The sequence below is a fragment of the Pristis pectinata genome, chromosome 16 (genome assembly GCF_009764475.1).
Source record: "Pristis pectinata isolate sPriPec2 chromosome 16, sPriPec2.1.pri, whole genome shotgun sequence".
NCBI classification, from domain to species: Eukaryota; Metazoa; Chordata; class Chondrichthyes; order Rhinopristiformes; family Pristidae; genus Pristis; species Pristis pectinata.
In genome coordinates, this window is record NC_067420.1 from 27,858,591 (window position 1) to 27,879,186 (window position 20,596).

Sequence of the window (20,596 nt, forward strand, 5' to 3'; positions counted from 1 at the left end):
AAAGTAATTGACTTTCTTTTAAAGATATTCTTCTTCTAGACTGTCCTGAACTAGCAATTAATTCTTAGCAGTGAATGTCTGTTTAACTAACAAATCTTTGAAGTTAAAATATAGCCATATCTGTTACTGTATGAATATGATTGCTTATAATTGAAAGAATTTGCTACATTAGTTTTATCCTAATGCACCTGATTAACTGCTCTGGTCAGTTTGTATTTTGGATGCTCGTTGCAAAGGATGAAGCTTTGTATCTGGAAACGAAACTCTGATCCTCTTCAGCCGACCTTTCATCAATTTCCTTGTATTATCTCCCTTTTGTATTTTTTTTTCCCAGTTTTATTACCTTGGGCTATTTTTTTCTGTTATTCAATGTGCTTTATGACTCCAAGGCCTTGACATTGATGTTCTATATAGGATTAGTGTAAAGCTTATAGGTCCTTTACAAACCACTAAACTCTTCGAAATCCCTTCTAAAAATTCAGTCACTTGTAGCAGAGTATGATACTAATTTTGAAATTTGGAAGAAATTGCTTTGGAATATCCAAACTCTATTTTAATTTATCCTATTTTAGACATGTATCCTGGGTTGTACTGATTCAGTATTTTGGCACTTGACGGTGGGTTTAGATCAATGTGGGTTCTTGCATCCACCAAAGCACAAGTTAATCAATTTTTTTCAGAAAATGGATTGAATTATCTAATGAAATCCCAAAACACTAAATCTTGGAATGAAAATCAAATTTTACTTGTTCACTAAACCAGTGTTTCTAATCAGGAATATTTATACTTTAAAAAGCTCTCTTTGGCAATCATTGAAACATAACTATTTGTAATTTGAGTTGCTCATTAAGTGGTTAAGAAGGTCAGTTACAAAATACCCTTGATGCTTTCGTGAGAAAGCAGTGGATTTTGCATGATTTATCTGCTTCACATCCAACTGCATTGTCAAGTGCTTAGAATCCTTTTAGAATTTGTTTTTACATGTCATACTTTTCAGACTTCTCATGCAGAATGCATACTGGAATAAAGAAGATTCAGTAGTTGCTAAAGGATCAATTTTTAAAAACTGCATACTGGCATGAAATGTGGTGCAGCTGAGTAGAGTTTTGATTCCTAAAATGGTAATTCATCACAGAAATGCTGTTCACTTTCATTCTGACACACCTGGAGCTGTGTTGGATTAATGGGTGTCAGGGAGCAGGTGTCCATTCAGGAATGATGGCTGCTGCTGATTTGGCTTTTGTGAAAGGATAAAAATCAAATGAACCTAAATGCTACCAAGAGCAGTTTTTCAAAAAAAAAACTCATTCACAATATGTTTAACAGTTATTTGTGGTCTAATCAGTTGTAATAAGATTTTGCATTGTATTGCATTGTTCAAGCAGGACAAATGAAGCGAAACAGAGGGGAAGAGATTGATGTTGAAACACCTGGATCAATTCTGGTTAATACAAACCTGCGTGCTTTGATCAACTCTCGGACTTTCACTTCTTTACCACTACACTTCCAGCAGCAGCTGCTGTTTCTGCTGCCAGAGGTGGACAGGCAGGTATGCTTGGCATTTAAAATGACTTATTTTAATTTGAAAGTTTGTTGTCTTCTTTTCAAAAAAAAAAGAAATGGTGCAAACCCTTTTGGGGAATCATGTACTCGTACCCTAAGATCTCTCTGTTCAGCAACACTCACCTGAGCCTTGCCTTGTGCATGTCCTACTCTGGTTTTACTTCCTGAAATGCATCACTTTGCAGTTGTCCAAGTTAAATCTCAACTGCCATTTCATCGCCCACTTTCCCAGTTAATCTATATCCTGTTGTAACCTTGGATAACCTCCTTCATTATCCACGATACCACCAATTTTGGTGTCATCTGCAAATGTGGAAACCATGCTATTTACATTGTCATCATTAATGTATAGGACAAATAGCAGAGGACCTAGCAATGATTCCTGCAGCACATCACTGACCACTGATCTGTAAAACAACCCTCCACTACCACCCTCTGCCTCCAACCAGCAAGCCAACTTTGTATCCAGTTGGCTAGTTCACACAGGATCCCATGCGTTCTAACCTTTCAAACCAGCGTAGCATGTGGGACCTTGTCAAAGGACTTGCTAAAGTCCACATAGATGATGATTACCTCCCTGCCTTCATCAATACTCCTGGTCACCTCTTCAAAAAAAAACAAATTTATGAGGCATGATTTCTGACGGACAAAGCTATGCTGACTTTCCCTAATCAGTCCTTGCCTTTCCAAATGCAAATACATTGTCTTTCAGAATCCCTTTGAATAACTTTCCTACCAATAGCGTAAGGCTCACTGGACTGTACTTCCCTGTCTTATCCCTGCTGCCCTTCTTAAATAAAGGCACAACATTAGCTATTCTCCATTCTTCCAGAACTTCACCCATGGCTAATGAAGATACAAAAATCTCTGCCAGGGCCCCAGCACTCTCCTGTTGCTTCCCATAACATCCTAGGATACACCTGGTCAGGCCTAGGGGATTTATCCACCCTCGTGTGTCAAGACCTGCAACGCCACCTCCTTTGTAATGCTGATCATTCTCCAGAATATCACTGTGTCTGCCCCTGGACTTCCATGTTCTTCTCCACAGTAAATACAGACAAGTATTCGTTTAAGACCTCACCCACAGCCTAGATTAAGGGGACCTACTCCCTCGCTACCCTTTTGCTCTTAATATACCTGTGGAATCTTTTGGGGTTCTCTTTTACCTTATCTGTCAGATATTTCATGGCCCCTTTTTACCCTCCTAATTTCCTCAAGCTTCCTACTTCCCTTTTATTCGAGGACTTGCTTGATCCCAGTTGCCTTTACCTTGTATATGTTGCCTCTTTCCTGACAAGATCATCAATATCCCTGGCCAATCAAGGTTCCCTAATCTCGCCTGCCTTGCACTTCACTCTAACAGGAACATGCTAACCCTGAACTCTTCCTATCTCACTTTTTAAAAGCCTCCCACTTGCCAGACATTCCTTTGCATGCAGACAGCCTCTTCCAGTTATAACACTTGTGAATTCCTATCTGATGCCTTTGGAAATTGGCCCCTTTGCCCCCCCTCTTCCCCCCCCCCCCCCCCCGAAGTTTTGGGCCAATTGAGCACCAGCAATAAGAGAACGAAGTCTGATGGAGGATGTAGCAAGTGCTTGCTCTGTGCTTAGGGTGGCTGCAAGATGACCTTTTTAGTATTATAAGTTTGGTACTGTGAAAATGCTCCATGCATATTGATTAATTTGGAACAAAACACTGGACTGTTTGATCAGATTCTCCTGCTGCAGACCAAGTGAAAACATTGTCTGCAAAATAGATGACAGGGTTGAATGGTGGAGGAATGGTGATGAGTACATAATTATATGTGCTGTATTTAATTATCTATAGGTGTGAAATAGAAGAGTAACATAGGAATTCATGTATATGGCAGTCTCTACAATTTTCAAATTCACTGTTGCTGGAGTCATTTCTCAAATTTTTTGCATATTGAACCAAGGGTAATTACTTGGGTTTGCATGTCGAGTGGGAATGCTAGGGATGGTGGAGACGTGTGGTCTGAAGCTAAAATAAAACTGGGTTCTGTTAAGTTAGACTTTGTATGTACTAATCATACAACTGTGGTTGAAGGTCTCAATAACCTTTTATTTATTCAGACTGTTTATTCTTGCATTTGAGATAGTTATCCAGTGTTAAGGTGAATTCTGTACAGCCTGCTCATTACAAAATATTTAATTATGTAAATAATACCCAGTTTTCATAGTAATCAGAGAAAATCCAGAACTGTGTAGAACCAGTTGAAGATTACTGTTAATTGGCTAGTTTGTTCAAAGAACCAGCACAGGCACAATGGACAGTTTAACAATATTTTTTTTGCATTTAACTATTTAGTTTTTGCTTTTGAGAAGCCAGTGGAAGTACTGTATGGCCATTGCAGATACAATGTTCTGATACAAGTTACTTCATTTTATCTTTGAATGTTAGCTAGTGCAAAGTATGAACATCTTAGAAAAGACATGAGCTGTTTTATGTAAATGACTGAGCATTCTTCAGAGGTTTTCAAGTTACAAGATATACTAATGTCATGTTAATGTCTTAATTAGCTACCCAAGATGTAAAATTATCTAAGTATTGTATTTCATAGAACACTCTATTTTGCTCCTAAAATGTGTTCTCTTTGGTGTTCTACTTTTTGTGGTTTTGTTGTTGACAATGATGAAATTTTAATCCAGTTCAGTTGTACATTTTGATACTCTATGAAATGGTAAAACCAGATTCTTGCCTTTGATGTTGATGCATGATGAGTTCTCAATCTTGGCTATGCCACATGAGACTGAGTTTAATAATGGATAAACAAAATGGATATGGGTTTCTTTGTATTTAGTTGGTTGCATGGGGTTAGAGTCTGATTATCTGCACTTAAAGAGAACAAATGGAATGATGCAGAGTACATCAAAATGGGGAGAGATTTGATGTCAAACAAAAGTCACTTTAATTCTTGTTCCTGTTAAGATACTTTTGCATTACAACTTTATATAATTGCAAATTTGCACACTGCTCTTAATTTTAAATTGAGTAACTTAGTCATTGAATATAGTTTTGTACACATTTTTGTTTCATTTCTACAAGACTCTACCAATTACTAGCAATGAAGTGAAAGTAGACAAGAATGCACTTGAGACCCCTACTTGATCTTGATTTAGTGTATTCTCACAATATTTAAAAGCTAAACTTCTGCATTTGAGAAGGGATTTTTATTTTGTTTTGAACTAAATAGGTTTGAGCAAAGCACAATTTGGGGACTCTTCGTTGTTTTAAATGCTGGAACGTTCAAGATGTATGAATTGGAGTAAAATGGTTGATGGATGAGGTGGTTTATGATGCACAGACCAGTGGGTGGCACTGTGATCTGTGACCAAAGGAAAGCTTAAGATTCTTTGTGAATCTGACGTGAATGGGTTTTTTTTTATTCCCTTCTTGACAAGGGGTTTCTGTTCTAGTTAGTTGAATAAATTCTCTCTTCTGGGGAGACTAATTGTTTATTGTCACTGGATTTTTTTTTTCTCTATCCTTTGGGTCCATGCAGTAGTAAAGTATGCTTTCTAAATTTATACTATTGGGCATTTACAATACCACCAAATTCCTTATGGTGCCAAGTTCTTCCTCATGAATGGCCAATCTTAAGTTTAAATTTGTAAGTTTTGAGCACTGATATTCAACTGAGGAGGTCATTATAAAACACATACAAATGAGTGGCCTTGTGGAGTCTTAGTCATTATTTCTCATTTGAAGAATACAGATATTTTGCCTGTCAAATGCAGATGCTTCATTGGTGTAAGATTAACTATTGCCTCGCCAAACAGCATTCTAATCTCACTTTCATAAACTGCAATCCTAAATTTAAACAAATCCAGTAAAAGCAATTACTACCTTTTTTTAATTTCCCTTTTGGTCACAGCTGAGTTTCAGTAGAACTCAGTAACAAATGTAACATCTTACTAAAATTGTTTGTACAATGATATTAAATTGCATATTTTGCCAAGCTCCACTCCCACACTTGTACAATTGTAACCTGATCATACACAATCCCTGCCCCCACACTTCATGTACTTTTAACATGCCTGATATCCACATTCATGCTCTACCATTGGAGGATGGTTGAAGTGCAATCAAGAGCGAGACCGACTTTTTTTCTCCCCACCCCTGCCACTTCAACTGCTCGGCATTGTTGCAACCCCCTTTGACATACTCATAAAGCTCAGGTACCTCTGCACAAACAAGGAGTTGAATAGACAATAGGAGCAGAAGTAGACCATTCGGCCCTTCGAGTCTGCACCGCCATTTTGAGATCATGGCTGATCCTCAACAATCAATATCCTGTTCCTGCCTTGTCCCCATATCCCTTGATTCCCCTATCTATAAGAAACCTATCTAGCTCCTTCTTGAAAGTTCCCAGAGAATTGGCCTCCATTGCCCTCTGAGGCAGTGCATTCCACAAATTCACAACCCCTGGGAGAAGTTTTTCCTCACCTCTGTCCTAAATGGCCTAGCCCTTATTCTTAAATCATGCCCCCTGGTCCTGGACTTCCCCAACATCTGGAACATATTTCCCGTCTCTATCTTGTCCAATCCCTTAATAATCCTGTATGTTTCAATCAGATCCCCTCTCAATCTTCTCAATTCCAGCGTGTACAATCCAAGTCTCTCCAACCTCTCAGCATAAGACAGTCCCTACATCCCCGGAATTAACCTCGTAAACCTACGCTGCATGCCCTCTATAGCCAGGATATCCTTCCTTAACCCTGGAGACCAAAACTGTACACAATACTCCAGGAGTGGTCTCACCAGGGCCCTGTACAAATGCAAAAGAATCTCTTTGCTTTTGTACTCAATTCCCCTTGTAATACAGGCCAACATTCCATTAGCCTTCATCACTGCCTGCTGCACTTGTTCATTCACTTTCAGTGACTGATGAACAAGGACTCCTAGATCCCTTTGTATTTCCCCCTTACCTAACTCCACACCATTCAGATAATAATCCACCTTCCTGTTCCTGCTCCCAAAGTGGATAACCTCACACTTATCCACATTAAACTTCATCTGCCAAGTATCTGCCCACTTACCCAACCTATCCAAATCACCTTGAATTCTCCTAACTTCCTCTACACATGTCGCACTGCCACCCAACTTTGTATCATCAGCAAACTTCATCAGGAATCTAATTTTTTTTAAGGCTCAGCTATTATCTAAATTTTCTGATCCAGTACAAGAATGACTTAATTTAAATGTGATGTGTTTTGACAGATGGCAGTGTCATTCTAGTTCCAAATGCCATGGGGCAAGAGGCTAAAAGTTTGAAAACACAGAGCTACTTTTGAATTTCATGCACCCTGTTTTGTGGAAGGGGGGCAGGAAATATTGCACCAACTAATTGCACATGTCAAAGTTGTGTTATATTTTGACATAAATGAACACTGTTACGGATTGTATTTAAACTTCTAGTGACTTTTCTTGTATCCAATGCCGAGATATCACAGTGAAAAGAACTTGGCACTATTGGATTATTTGTTGATGCTCTACTGACATGTTCTAGGCTTGTAAATGTAATGCTTGAAGAAGGTCTTTAAGCTTGTGTTTAAGTTTTGAATAGATGGAATATCCCAGTTTGTGTACTGTTTTGTTTTAGTGGAATTGTTTCCTTTTACTTCTACAGGTTGGTACTGATGGTATAATGCGGCTCAGTAGCTCAGCCCTAAATAACGAGTTCTTCACCTCTGCAGCTCAAGGATGGAAAGAGCGCTTAGCAGAAGGTAAAATGCTTTTCCTAAAGCTCCAGTTGAAGAATTAATGCAAGGCATGTTAAGCTGAATGGTGAAGGAAAATTTAAAAACTGCACATGCTGGAAATCTGAAATAAAACAGAAAATAATGGTAAAGTTCAGGTCAGGCAGCATCTGTGGAGAAAGAGGCGGGTAACTTTTCAGGTCCGAGACTCTTCAGCTAAACAGTATTTTCTAGTTTTATTTGTAGCTGAAATGGTGTACGTGCTTAGTTCAGCCCATAACATTGGAAAAGTGCTTCCTTTTTTTTTGGTTCCCTTCCCCCCACCCCCCACCCCATTGATTTTGTAAAAGCCCTGATGGGAAAGGTTTTGGATGATGACCCAAATCTGGGACCAAATTGCATCTGAAGTTATGCCAAGCATTTGTATAGTGAGAGTGATGCAAATATGAGGCTGGAGTTCAGATCCCTATTAGCGTTTTTTGGGAGGGGTGTCAAAAATTACCCCATAGGACAGACTGGAGTAGTGTATCTGGGTCACTACCATTTTTTGTCACTGCTGAAGAGATTGCATGGCAATTGCCAAGAGTGACTGGTTTCCTCCTCTTCACCTCCCACAAAAATAAGACTCGCCCTTTCATCCCAAAGCAAGCAGCTGGGCTCTGCCAACCACTGTGTGGCACTATATGTAGCAGCAATTAATATGTCATTGTCTAGCAAATCTGTTGACTTTAAGTTTTCTTAAAGCATTGATTTTTTTTGCCCTAAATTCAAGCTCTGAGTGCTTTGCAGGTGTGAACTGTTTTGGGTGTGAATCTTATGGCTGTGCTTTGATCTTGTGTAGGTGAGTTTACACCTGAAATGCAACTTAGGCTACGCCAAGAAATGGAGAAGGAAAAAAAAGTTGAGCTGTGGAAAGAGAACTTCTTTGAAGATTACTATGGACAGAAGTAAGCACCATGTTCTCACTAAATATGTCTGTATGTTAAGATGTAGAAGTTAGTTTCAGAATTTTAGAATGTGAGGAAAATGTGCAATAAAATGGCGGGTCTCCTAGCCTGTTCTGGTGAAACCTGCTCCCCTAAGAGTGAATGTAAAAGATTCATGACTTTCTTCAAAGAGCAGGGCAGCTTTTGGAGGTATCTTAGCCAATGTTTCTCCCTGATTAACCATTTTTATAAACAACAATTTGAGTCATTATCCCTTTGTACTTTCCTACACTTGTTACCACACAATCAATTTTATTTCTAAATGTACTTAATTGGCTCTGAAGTATTTTGTGATATCTTCATAATGTGGAAATTTATTCTTGAGGACAAAAGAATGTTCTTTTGCTTTGCCCTGTGCTTTGTTTGGGTTTACATCAAAGGGTTCTATGAAGGAAAATTGAACACATTATAACTAAATGTTTGTGACTGTTACATAAGATTTCATAAAATCTCTAGCAGAAAACTAAGTGAAGTAACAAGTGAACTGGTTCAGATAGGATTCATCCTTGGTTGCTGAATGAAGTCAGGGTGGCAATAGAAAGGCTTTCTGTAATCTTCCAGGCCTTCGTAGGTGCAGAGTAGAGTAGCAGAGAACCAAAGAGTGGCAAATATCCCATCCTTGTTCAAAACAGGTGCAAGGGCATGCCAGGCAATTACCGAACCATAGATTTAATCTCAGTGAGAGCTTTTAGAAACAATTGGTGGAGGGAAAAAAGTTGAGGCACTTGGAGAACAAGTTTGAGTTAATAAAGGAGAACCAGCACAGACTTGTTAAAGATGAATTGTGTTTGATCAATCTGATTTCAATTTCCAAGGCTTATCTTTTAATACATATTAATGTTTTGGATGTTACACAAAAACTATTGGAGGAACTTGGTGGGTCAGGCAGCCTCTATGGAGGGAAATGGACAGTCAACATTTCAGGTTGAGACCCTTCTTCAGGACTGGAAAGAAAGAGGGGCGATGGCCTGTATAAAAGGGTGGGGGGAGGGGCTGGCTGGTGATAGGTGAATCCAGGTCGGGGAGGGGTGAAGTGGGAATGATGTAAGAAGCTGGCAGATGATAGGCGGAAGTGACAAAAGGCTGAAGAAAGTGGAATCTGATAGGAGAGGACAATGGACCATGGAATAAAGGGGAGGGGAACCAGAGGGAGGAATGTGTGGGTGCTGGGCAGATTGAGAGGGTGGGGGAGGGGAAGAGAAGGGGTACAGGGGCCAGTGGGATAAGGGTAAACAAAAGGGGGTCAGAGGGGAATGGTTACCGGCCATTGGAGACATCTGTGTTCATGCTGTCAGGTTGGAGAATACCAAGGTGGAATATGAGGTGCTGTTCCTCTAATCTGCGTCTAGCATCAACTTGGCAGTAGAGGAGGCTGTGGACAAACATGTCAGTGTGGGAATGGGAAGTGGAATTAAAATGGCTGGCCACTGGGAGATCCTGGCTGTTACAGCAGAAGGAGTGAAGGTGCTCGATGAAGTGATCCCCAATCTGCATTGGGTCTTACCGATGTACAGGAGGCTGCATCGGATGCAATAAATGACTCCGATGGATTCACAAGTGAAGGACTACCTCACCTGGAAGGACTGTTTAGGGCACTGAATGGTGGTGAGGGAGGAGGTGTAGGGGCAGGCGTAACACTTAGCGCAGTTGCAGGGATAAGTGCCTGGAGGGGTTTTGGTGGGAAGGGATGAGCGGACCAAGGAGTCACTGAGAGCGATCCCTGCGGAAAGAGGGGAGGGGAAGATGTGCCTGGTGGTGGTATCCCATTGGAGATGGTGGAAGTTGCGGAGAATGATATGTTGGATGCAGAGGCTCATGGGATGGTAGGTGAGGACAAGGGGAACCCTGTCCCTGTTGTGTTTTGTGGGTGATGGGATGATGACACAGATGCAGGTGAGGGCTGCATCGATAGTTTGGGGGGGGGGGGGGGGGGGGGGGCGTGGTGGAATCCCCATTTTCTGAAAAAAGAGGACATCTCTGATGTCCTGGAATAGAAAGCCTCATAAGAACGGATGCAGTGGAGGCAGATGAACTGAGAGAAGCGCAAAACATCCTTGCAAGTGACGCTGGGAAAAGATGTAGTGGAGATAACTATGGGAGTTGGTGGGTTTGTAGAAGATGTCAGTGGATAATGTGTATCCTGAGATGGAGAGAGGGGTTGGAGATGGGCCAAATGAATCTGAGGCCAGGGTGGAAGTTGGTAGCGAAGTTGATGAAATTGAGTTCAGCACGGGTGTATGTGTATATGGAGATCTTTGAAAGTGGCATAACATGTTGAAGAATTGTTTAATAAAGCAGATAAAATTATGGTCTTTATAAATGTGTGAAGTGCAAAAAGAATTAATAATAAAATCTTTACAGCACATAGTAGACCACTAAAGTGTTATTTCTAATACTGGTCATCATACTTCAGAAAAGGGGTGAAGGTGCTGAAGAGATTTACACGTATGAGGAATTTCATATGGAGGGTATGAGGGAAAAACTTTTTTATGCAGGATGATTATCATCTAGAACTTTGCTTGTAAAGATGGTGGAAGCCAAATCAATCAGTGTCTTTAGATAGGTGCTGGATAGGCACTTGAGGGAAATTTTGCATGATTACTGGGAGAAAGCAGGGGACTAAATAGATTGCTGTACAAGAAGATGGCATGGGCGCAGTGGGCTGAATGCCCTCCTGTGCCAGCAAGGTTCTGATTCTATTCAATGAGAGTTAAGTGTAATCAGAGATTTGGTGCTGTTTTACATTGGATGCACACAAGCTGCTTGCATTATACGCCACTCCTGTGGGTGCATTGCAAATGACAGACTTGCAATGCCAAAAACTGCACTCTAATGAATTTCCTAATGGTGGAATAAGTTTGAAGCTCTTTTCATATGGTGATTTATTTAAGTAATTATATTTATGATGGCTATTTTCATGCCTGTATGAGTTTTGTTATTTGCATCAGTAAGTTTGTATGTATTTTGTTAACATTTATCTTTGATCTCTGTGGACCTAACAGCCACAGGATGTTAGTGTTTGTAAATGTGAAGGGATCAACTGGTACTCTCTATGTAGTACAAGGCTGCCCTTTCACAATTGTTTCAAATGTTGGAGATGCTTCAAACGAAAGGGATTACTATGTCATCATATGGACACAACTTCTTAAGGTAACTTTTTCAGAAGTGCATTTTCCAGATGATGGAAATGGTCTCTGTTCTTCAGGTGCTGTATGACTGTCTTTTGTTTGCATTATCTCATTCCATTGAGAATGCTGCAGTCTGTTAGTTTGAGATTTGAAAATCTCTGGATTTTCTCTTGGTCTGGGAATGTTTTTGAAGTAATTTTATTGCTTGTGCATCCTTATGGTAAACTCGTTATAGTCTAAAATCACTTTTTTTTTCATTTGCTGCATCACAAAATGACAACAATGGAGGGGTGGTTGTTACCCAGACTGAATTCGTGTCTTGGTTGGTGTTGTATGAGTTTCTGTAGAGCAGATACTATAGAACAATTTGGAGTACTTCACTTAGATACTAGTGTTTACTCTACCTAACTGATAAGAATTAAAGGAATCATTGATTTCAAGTATGTCAATCATTCCATCTCTGAGCAGTTGGTATTATGATGAATTGGAGATGGTGTGCAAAGTGCCAACCAAAATTGTCACTCAAGGAAGTAACTTGCCATCTTTTTTTCCAAAGGAATCCAAATCAGGCAATTCTTCTGAGAGCTAGAGTTTTTTTTTGTTATTTGCATCAGTAAGTTTGTATGTATTTTTTTTTAACATTTATCTTTGATCTCTGTGGACCTAACCACTCCATGCACAGTAGGGTAAATATTATTAGGCTGTGCTCTCCAAATAGTACCTCACCTGAAGAACAGATTGGATGATTGGACAGAAATGTCAACCTGTTCCATTTGCATTTTTTTGCTGTGCTAAATGGATTTTTGGTTGGGGCCACTGGGAAATGGATGCAGCTTTGAAAATTGAGTTTTATTTTGCATGCTGAACATGTTACAGTCTTTCGTTGTGTTCCCCGTATGAGCAAGGTTTAATGTATCTAATTTTGTTTATCACTTGATGCGTGAAGAATTGGTGAATTTGGCCGTACCCTCAACCTTTTGTATTTTAGGCATATTTTAAAGATTTTGTTTAAAAGCAACAGCTTCAAAATTACAACCACCCTCTGCCCCTGCTTTAAGACGTCTATAAAGCAAAGTAATTTTGCAGAATTCCTCAACTGTAATTTCATGTTTGTTTCTTAGCTGTATTCTATGCACTTATTTTACATAGTGGCATATACTGCAATGTGTCTGCCAATTCAGATTTACTAACCTAGAAAGAGTCCAGGCATATGAGTAGGTAAACTAGTTTCACAATTCATGTACGTCATGCCATTTAGTTTCTTGGATGGCTCTGGCTCCAAATGTGCTTATTCCAGCATGATGCTACACCTGAATCAGGACATGTACTGGTCATCGAAATTGTATGCATTTCAGTCTTGCTCTTTATAATGCAGTTTTAATGCTACTTAAATTCAGAACAAAACTGTCCCTTTTGTTGCCTCTTTATTAAGCACTACTTTAATGAAAATTTACATACCAAAAAGTTATTCATTTTACAGATTGCAAAATTGTAAGTTAGATGCATTCTCAATCAATGACTATAAGATTAAAATTTGTTTCCAGCTAACTTTTCTATCCAGTGATTTTGTTTCATAAATTTAAAGTTTAAAAAGTATCACATTTTCTGTTGAATCCTGTTTGATGCCCCACAATGCTCCTGAAGCTTTCAATAGACTGGTGTAAGTGGCTGTAATAGTCCAAGCTGAGGAATGAAGTAGCACAGAAGACAAAGAAACTTAACTTTGTAAGACATTGCCATACAGTCTGATCCAGTGTATCTGAATATTTGTTTTCATTATATTGACAGATTGGGCTTGTCTAAAGCAGAATCTGAGCAGCAGACAGGTGTACAAGTGGAAATAGAAAATGAAGCTAGCTCACCTGTATTAGCAGGACCATCTAAGCAACCTAGTCCAGTTAAAAAGCAGGATGAAAGAATAAGGAAATGCACTCGAAGTTCAAAGGTGGATCTCAAATGTAGAGTGAGGAGGACTCTTATTGCAGAAAGAAAGCCCGAACTTCCTGAACAAAATGAAAAACCAGTTTCGTGCGCTGTATCATCTCATGATACCAGAAGCCAGAAACAGCACAATCTTGAGGCCAAGGCATTTCAGACAGTTAGCTGTGCAGATGAAGATCAACTTGGTTTAATTAACAATGAAGCTAGTCCTGGACAACCAAAAGAGATGCTAACAAACAAATCTGCCTTAAAGTCCAAATCCATGTTGCTTACTGAGAGACCTGCTGAAATACAATCTCAAGAACGTACCAAATCTGATGGCCACTTAGAATTGACTGATGTTCAACCTGCTGGAATTTCCAAGGATCAGGTCACCTGCCTTACTATAAAGAGTGCTGTTTTGAAAAGTGAGTTGGAGCACAATTTCGGAGAGTCCAAAGATCAAAAAAGGAAGTCATCTGAGTACAGTGCCTCCACTTCTGGCCCCGAGAAGAAGCCGCGTCTTGAAGATCATCAGTCCTTTCGGACCGCAATTGATAGCTTTCGGACAGAAAAGGAACATCCTACAAAAGAAGAGCCAAAGGTGCCACCTATTAGGGTATGTGGTTTTAAAAAAAATTTTGGTCATTATTTCAACAAATTTTGATTTAACTGGAGGTTTAAAATTTGGGACAGTTGCAATGTTTTGTTTTTGAGATTAAAATTTAGTCTACAAATTTTTGATAGATCAATTTAACTTTGTTTAATTAAAAGTGCATTCTCCTCCTTTTCCCCCTTCTCTATGCAACATAAAAACTAAATTCCTCATTTCTTTCAAAATTGGCAAATGCTTTTTTTTAAAGTTGTTTCTCTTTCCGTTATTGATTGACCCAGGATCTTTTGCATATGTGGTATCAAAAAAGCAGCAGTGCTTTTTAAGATTTTCCGACCCCGTTAATAACCTGGTTTGTTTTTGACTTGAATTGTTCTCAAGGTGACAGTCCAATCTTTATTGTGCTCAATGATCATTAAATGCTCCCAGGGAAGATCCAGACTAAGTTGTGCCAAATAAAATTCCCATTTCATTTTTTCAATACACATTTTAGTGATCCCCAAGTTGGATATCTATCTGCTGACAATTTAGTATCAGCCCAAAATGAACTGTGAACAACGTTTCTACTGTGTAATTGCACTTATGCCCCAGAGTGACACTACTTGTATTATGAAGGATACATTGTGATTTATTAAAATATGGATCTTAACATTTGCAAGCATGATATAATATTAATAAGAAAGCTTTGCTCAAATGAAGTACTCCAGGCTCATGAGTTTTGGTGGGATCAGTCCACAATTTGGACGTGAAAACACAATGTAGGCTAATGTTATGGTTCAGTACAGAAAGAGTGTAGTTGTCTAAATGAGATGTTACATGAAGTTTCTATTGTTTTCCTACGTAGACTTCCTAGTTATAACACAGGAAGAGGCTGTTTGGCTCATCTAGTCCATGCCAGCTCCCAATGTAATAATCCTATCTGTCCCGTTCCCCTCTTGTTTCCCTGTAGCTCTGCAATTTATTCTCTCGCATATCCATCGATTTCCTCTTGATACTTTTGCCACTAATCTACAATGGTGATAAATTACAGTAGCTATTTAACATGGTGACATATCTTTGGAATGTGGAAGGATGCTGGAACATCTGGAGAAAATGCATGCCGTCGGGGGAGAATGTGCAAAATCCCCAGGGACAGCACACAAACCTGGTCCTTGGAGCTGTGATATCATAGCACTGACTGCTGTGCCACCCTCAAAGTGCACTAGACTTTGAAGGTCCCATGATGATACTGTCAAAAAACTTAGTTTTGTCTTGATGTCCTGACCAATATTCTTCCCTTCCAAATAGCAGTATTTAAATGCATTATGGTTTTTAATATGCTGTTTATGGTTGATATTAAGACATTAACTTGTGAAGCTATCTTATGGACCAGGTGAACTATTACACAAGTGCATGCTGTTAGTATCTCTCACTATTTGTAGTAATCTAGGGTACAGTTAATGTATATTCTGTTGGTAAATTGTAACAGCAAAGAGAACAGTGCTTATTTTCTATGAATGTAAACTATTGGAACAAATGGGAATATTAATAAATTTCAGCTTGCCAATGGTGGGTTTTGCTTGCGTGCAAATGTGACTGTTTTACGGGGCTTAAAATCTGTACTGTCTCTTTAAAGCTATTGATTTTCCTTCGTTGGAAATGTACTTTCTGCTTCTATTCTAGATTTATATTTGCAGTTTCCTCTTTCATTACATTGGTGTTTCAAAATTTATTAAGTACAGTAGAATTAATGTGTCTAATCCGGTCACTACCTGCAAAATACTGTAGAGTATAACTGGTTATTATCTATATCATAAATTCTGTTTCAGGAGAGCATTCATGGTCAATTTTTGATTATTCTGCTTACAGATTCAACTCTCAAGAATCAAACCACCATGGGTTGTCAAAGGGCAGCCAGCCTATCAGATATGCCCCAGGATCATCACTACAGTTGGAACATCCAGTAGAGAGAGGACAGGTGCCAGAACGCTTGCAGATATCAAAGCCCGTGCTCAACAAGCCAGGGCACAAAGGGAGGCTGCAGCAGCTGCAGCTGCCAATGTTACAGTGGAAGGAGGGGGAAGGGGTAGTGGTGGTAATGGACCAGGGAGCACTGACTCCCCCGGACAGATCGACAGAAAGACTAAAGTACCAGAACAAGCTACGGGAAAACATCAGTATAGAGCACAACTATTCCAAGCCTGTGCAACAGATGATGAGCCCGAGAAACCCAGCGATGGAGAGAATAGTATTAAGCAAGGTGTTATAATCGAGGAATGTTTGGAAAGCAATCTTATTGACACAACGCCACGCAAGTCAGTGACAGCAGATGGTATCCATCACATTGATTGGGAAGGTGATGCTGGATACAATATAATTAGCAGTAATTCACCAGATTTATTAGATGATGTGCAAGACCAGGTTACAGTTTCTGAAGTGAGTGACACAGTTGTTTCTGATGGACAGACTAACAGTGATGAAACTAGGCTTGTTCAGGATGATGCACCCCCTGAAACATTGGAATTGCCTGCAGAGAGGGATGGTATTTTCATAGAAAGTAGCAAAAATGTTAAATGTGAAACTGTAATTCTTTCACTTGCTGAGACTGATAATCCCCTGCTGTTACCCTGTAGCCAAACCCAGAAATCTGATCTGAATGATAAAGTGACCTGTACTGATGAACCTTTACAAAAATATGTTTTCTCTGGAACAGTAATTGCGGAAACCAAGAATGCTGCAGTAATTAACACAATGGACGCCCCTGTTCCAGAAGTGAACACTGCAGCCTCCGATTCATTACCAAGTAATGGCAGTGAAAGTAAAACAAGCACTACAGACATTTTGTCAAACCAACTATCAATTAACTTTCCAGAAAATGACTCCTGTGAGCAAGAGGTTAATGGATGTACCATAGAGGAAATTGGATCTCCGTTGATCCACAAAGTAACTTCTCCAATTTTGCAGTCACATGAAGAAAAAGAGAATGTCTGTGATGAATTAAAATTACATAATCAGCCAGAAGCAAGCACACTGCTGGAGATATCAAATGAACCACATGTTGCAGAGAAACAAATGACATCTGTAATAGTGTCGATATGTTCTAATAAAGATCCCAGCCATTCATTAGCACAAAAGTTCTCTCTCGAGTCTGAGAGGCTTGAGAAGCAGCTTGACTGTACTGTTTCTGTTGATGCAGAAAAATGTGTGAAAGACCAACTTGTAATACAAGAGCAGGCATTGGCAGATGGTGGGCACCAGTCAGTAGAAGCTAACATTGCTGTGTTAGAGGACACCTTTGACCAGCTCACCAGCAAAAGGCAGAAAAACTGTGAAAGTGACAATGAAAATAGCTTGTATTATAAGCCTGAAATAAGTAGTCCACTGTCTGATGAAAGTTGTGTACAGCCCACAAATGAAAGAATATCAAAAGATGACAGAGCCCCTATTTGTTCTGAAAGTGGTGTAATTGTAGAAAGCCTTGATGCCTGCAAAGGGTCTAATAATGGTGATCAGCACCAACCGTTACATTTGTCAGAAGAAAATCAGCTGCAAAAGGATGAAAGACTGACTGAGTGCCAGAGACAAAAGCCTGAGATTTTGCATAATTTAAATCAGAACAACTCTCCACTAAATCCAAGTGTTGAAGGGCCAAAAAGGGTTGGTAATTTTAATCGGCCGCTGTCATCAGTTGAAGTCAATAACCCACTGGTAACGCAGTTGCTCCAGGGCAGTCTTCCTTTAGAGAAGGTTTTACCCCAATATCATTCTGGTACCAAACTGGAGATAACTAGACTGCTAGTGCCACCTCCAGTGCCTCCTGAGAGCCCACCAGCTAAGCAGGAAAGAAATTTCAGTCAGTCAACTGTTGATCATGTTGCACAAACAACTGATATCAAAAGTATAATCAGCGGAGTACATAGTGGAATTAAATTAGCTGATTATCATTTGCATAAAATATTGTCAGGTGATTTCCGAGACCTCTCTCAAAAGCGACTAGAGCAAATGAAATCGACTGTGTTGCAATCTAGTAAGCACTACGTCCAATCCCAGATGGTCTTGGACAGAGATTGTAAAAGTCTAGATGGTCCAGTTTTACAGGAACAGCTAAATAGAACACCAATTCTTTCTAAGCCTATTGAAGAATCTAGTCTGACAACACAAAAAATAGTGTCAGCTACTTGCAATTTTGAAGAAGGGTGCAAAGAATTAATGAACATCTCCTCTGGAAACACTCAAAGTAGCAATGTGCAAAATCCTACAGTAAGAAGCATGCCTGAAACATTAAAGCAAATTAGCAGCTCTACTGTGTCTGGTTATTACATTCCAAACACACCAACCTTTTGTAAAAGTCTGGAGAACCAGAACACTATTTTTGGTTCAGTAATAGCAAAGGCTTGCAGTGGGATGCCAGGAAGGCAGAAGGTTAGTCATGGTTATTTGCATAACACTGTGGTTGTGCAAAATGATGGAAGTTGTAGAGGAACAGAAGTGATTAAGATTCAGTCAAAAGGTTCTGTTTTTGAGAATGTGCCAGCCGTTACCCAAACTTCACCAGAAAGGAATTTAATTGGAACGGAGAATGTGCCAAATGTAAGAAGGGATTGGCTTCCGAAACTGCACGAAAGCTTTAAAGTCATCAAAACTGAAAATATGCCCACATGTAGGGAAATTAACAAGAATCAAGATATCATTGGTATAAAAGATGGTGCATACATTCCGTTTGATTCCAAAGACAAGCTATATGTTGGTCCAATAAAGATGGACTGCAATATTGGAAAGGTTATGAAAGAGTCTGGTCTACAATTTCAGCATTCATCAGAACATTCGCTCGTCAATTCCCAGCTCAGTATTCAGCAGCAGCTATATGGTAAACTTCCTAAACTTTCCTTCAGTACCACGGGATTTAGTCATATTACCAACACCTCAGTTTCAGAACTGTCCATGGGTACCTTTCCAGTGTCTCTTGCTGGAAGCATGATGTCACTGAGTCAGAAGACTAACTTTGGGAACCATAATTCTGCAGTTCCCACTCAGACGTTTGCTGAAAGCAGTGGTGTCAACGAAATGACTTTTAAATGTTCTTGCAGGCTAAAGGCCATGATCATGTGCAAAGGATGTGGTGCATTTTGCCATGATGATTGTATAGGTCCATCTAAACTTTGTGTATCATGTCTTGTGGTGAGATAGTAAAGAACTATTGTGAAGAAATTACTAATCTGGACCACTCGTGGATTATTATAGCATGGTGAAAGTGCAACATATATGTATCAGAATTGTGTATCAATGTGTATAATTTTGCCTTTTGAGTCTAGTCTGACCACTGTATATAAATGGAAGGGCAGATAAACTGCATGCAAAAACATTAGGAAGTGTATGTTGGCAGTTCATAATGAACAATTATAGGACTGCAAATCATGAGGGACCTATATGTTGATAATCCTATTTTATTTCTTGCTGATAATGTCTTTTCTTACCAGAAATGTGTAAAGGTGAAGTTGTTGACTCCACAATAATGCTCTATGCACTGATTTTATTTGTAAAACCTAAAGCAACATGTTAATACTGTAAAACTGACCACATTAAGCATGTTGAGTTTTAGTTATCTGTTCATGACCTAAGAGAAAGCAGTGTTCAGTTTTTTTCAATGTTAAAATGCATATAGTCTCTTACATCTAGTCTGCTTTGCATGTTGGCGTTGCTCTTCAGAGAGATTAGAATGGAGAGTACAGTAGTTGGTGCTTCCAAAGCATTATTAACACAGTGTCTTTGATTTTTTTTTGCTTGCTTCCACAGTATTTGGTAGAATACAACTTTGAACACAGTGTTAGCAATGATGCAAGCTTATTAGGTGGCCTTAAAAGAAGTGGTTTATTTTATCCATCTGTAATTGCTAAGAACAATGAAGCAAAAAGCCTTTTACTTCATGTTTGGCCTGAGTCTCATTCCCTGTTTACCAAAGACATTCTGCAAATATAAATTTATTTTAGAAGTGGCTTTACAGACTCATTCTCAGGGTACAGTAATCTCTCTAGCCATCAAGTTTTTCTCCTTTCCATGATTTGTCTATCTTAATGCTGTTGTATTGACTGAGTATATGCTTGGGATTTATTGGTCTTTGATGCGTGGGTGACTTCTGTCTGTATTATGCTGTATTTTTATTTACACCTTTACACAGTATTGAAAAGTTGTGTAGTAAATTGAATAAAATGCATTCATTATATTTTGTTGCAGTACTCTGTTTGTATATCTAACTACTTTTATACTTTTGATTTGCAGATTTTACTCACTTTTGAATTAAGACCAAAAGTAAAATTTGTAGCAGTGGTGAAGGTGGGAGTTTGGTCCCACAACTCTACTAAGATGTGCAAATAAAAAAAATTCGGTGTTCATTGACTTTAAATTGTAACATCTTTAGTTTGTCTCGAGGACACGGTGCTCTTCCACCTAATTGGCACGTCTGCTAGTTGACACGTACAGCCGGCACATGTACGCTGTTCACGCTAACACTAGAGCAGAACTCATTCATAGGAGAACATGCGTCACTCTGCCTTTGCAGTTCTTAGGCAGTGAGAATTAAGATATTTATATTAAGTAAATTTGGAGTGGGTTGGTCTAAGATGGAAAACCAAATTACTAAAGTAAAATTGCTTGAGTTTTAAAATGGCATTGACAAGCATTTAATCC

At 39.2% G+C, this 20,596-nt stretch overlaps 1 protein-coding gene across 5 annotated transcripts in view; it reads left to right on the top strand.

The window, feature by feature from the left end:
• Nucleotides 1-19,487, top strand: part of LOC127578701 (polycomb group protein ASXL1-like) — a 76,522-nt gene extending 57,035 nt beyond the window's left edge. For 2 of the 5 annotated variants that reach the window (XM_052031008.1, XM_052031010.1), the window contains 5 exons: nt 1,386-1,549; nt 7,217-7,313; nt 8,128-8,233; nt 13,189-13,939; nt 15,782-19,487. In XM_052031008.1, coding sequence (XP_051886968.1) covers nt 1,386-1,549; nt 7,217-7,313; nt 8,128-8,233; nt 13,189-13,939; nt 15,782-19,099 — 4,436 coding nt within the window. In that variant the 3' untranslated portion in view covers nt 19,100-19,487. Of the gene's footprint in view, nt 1-1,382; nt 1,550-7,216; nt 7,314-8,127; nt 8,234-13,188; nt 13,940-15,781 lie in introns of all 5 variants that reach the window. The other 3 variants (XM_052031009.1, XM_052031011.1, XM_052031013.1) reach the window with 2 other exon arrangements.
• The last annotated feature ends 1,109 nt before the right edge of the window (nt 19,488-20,596 follow it).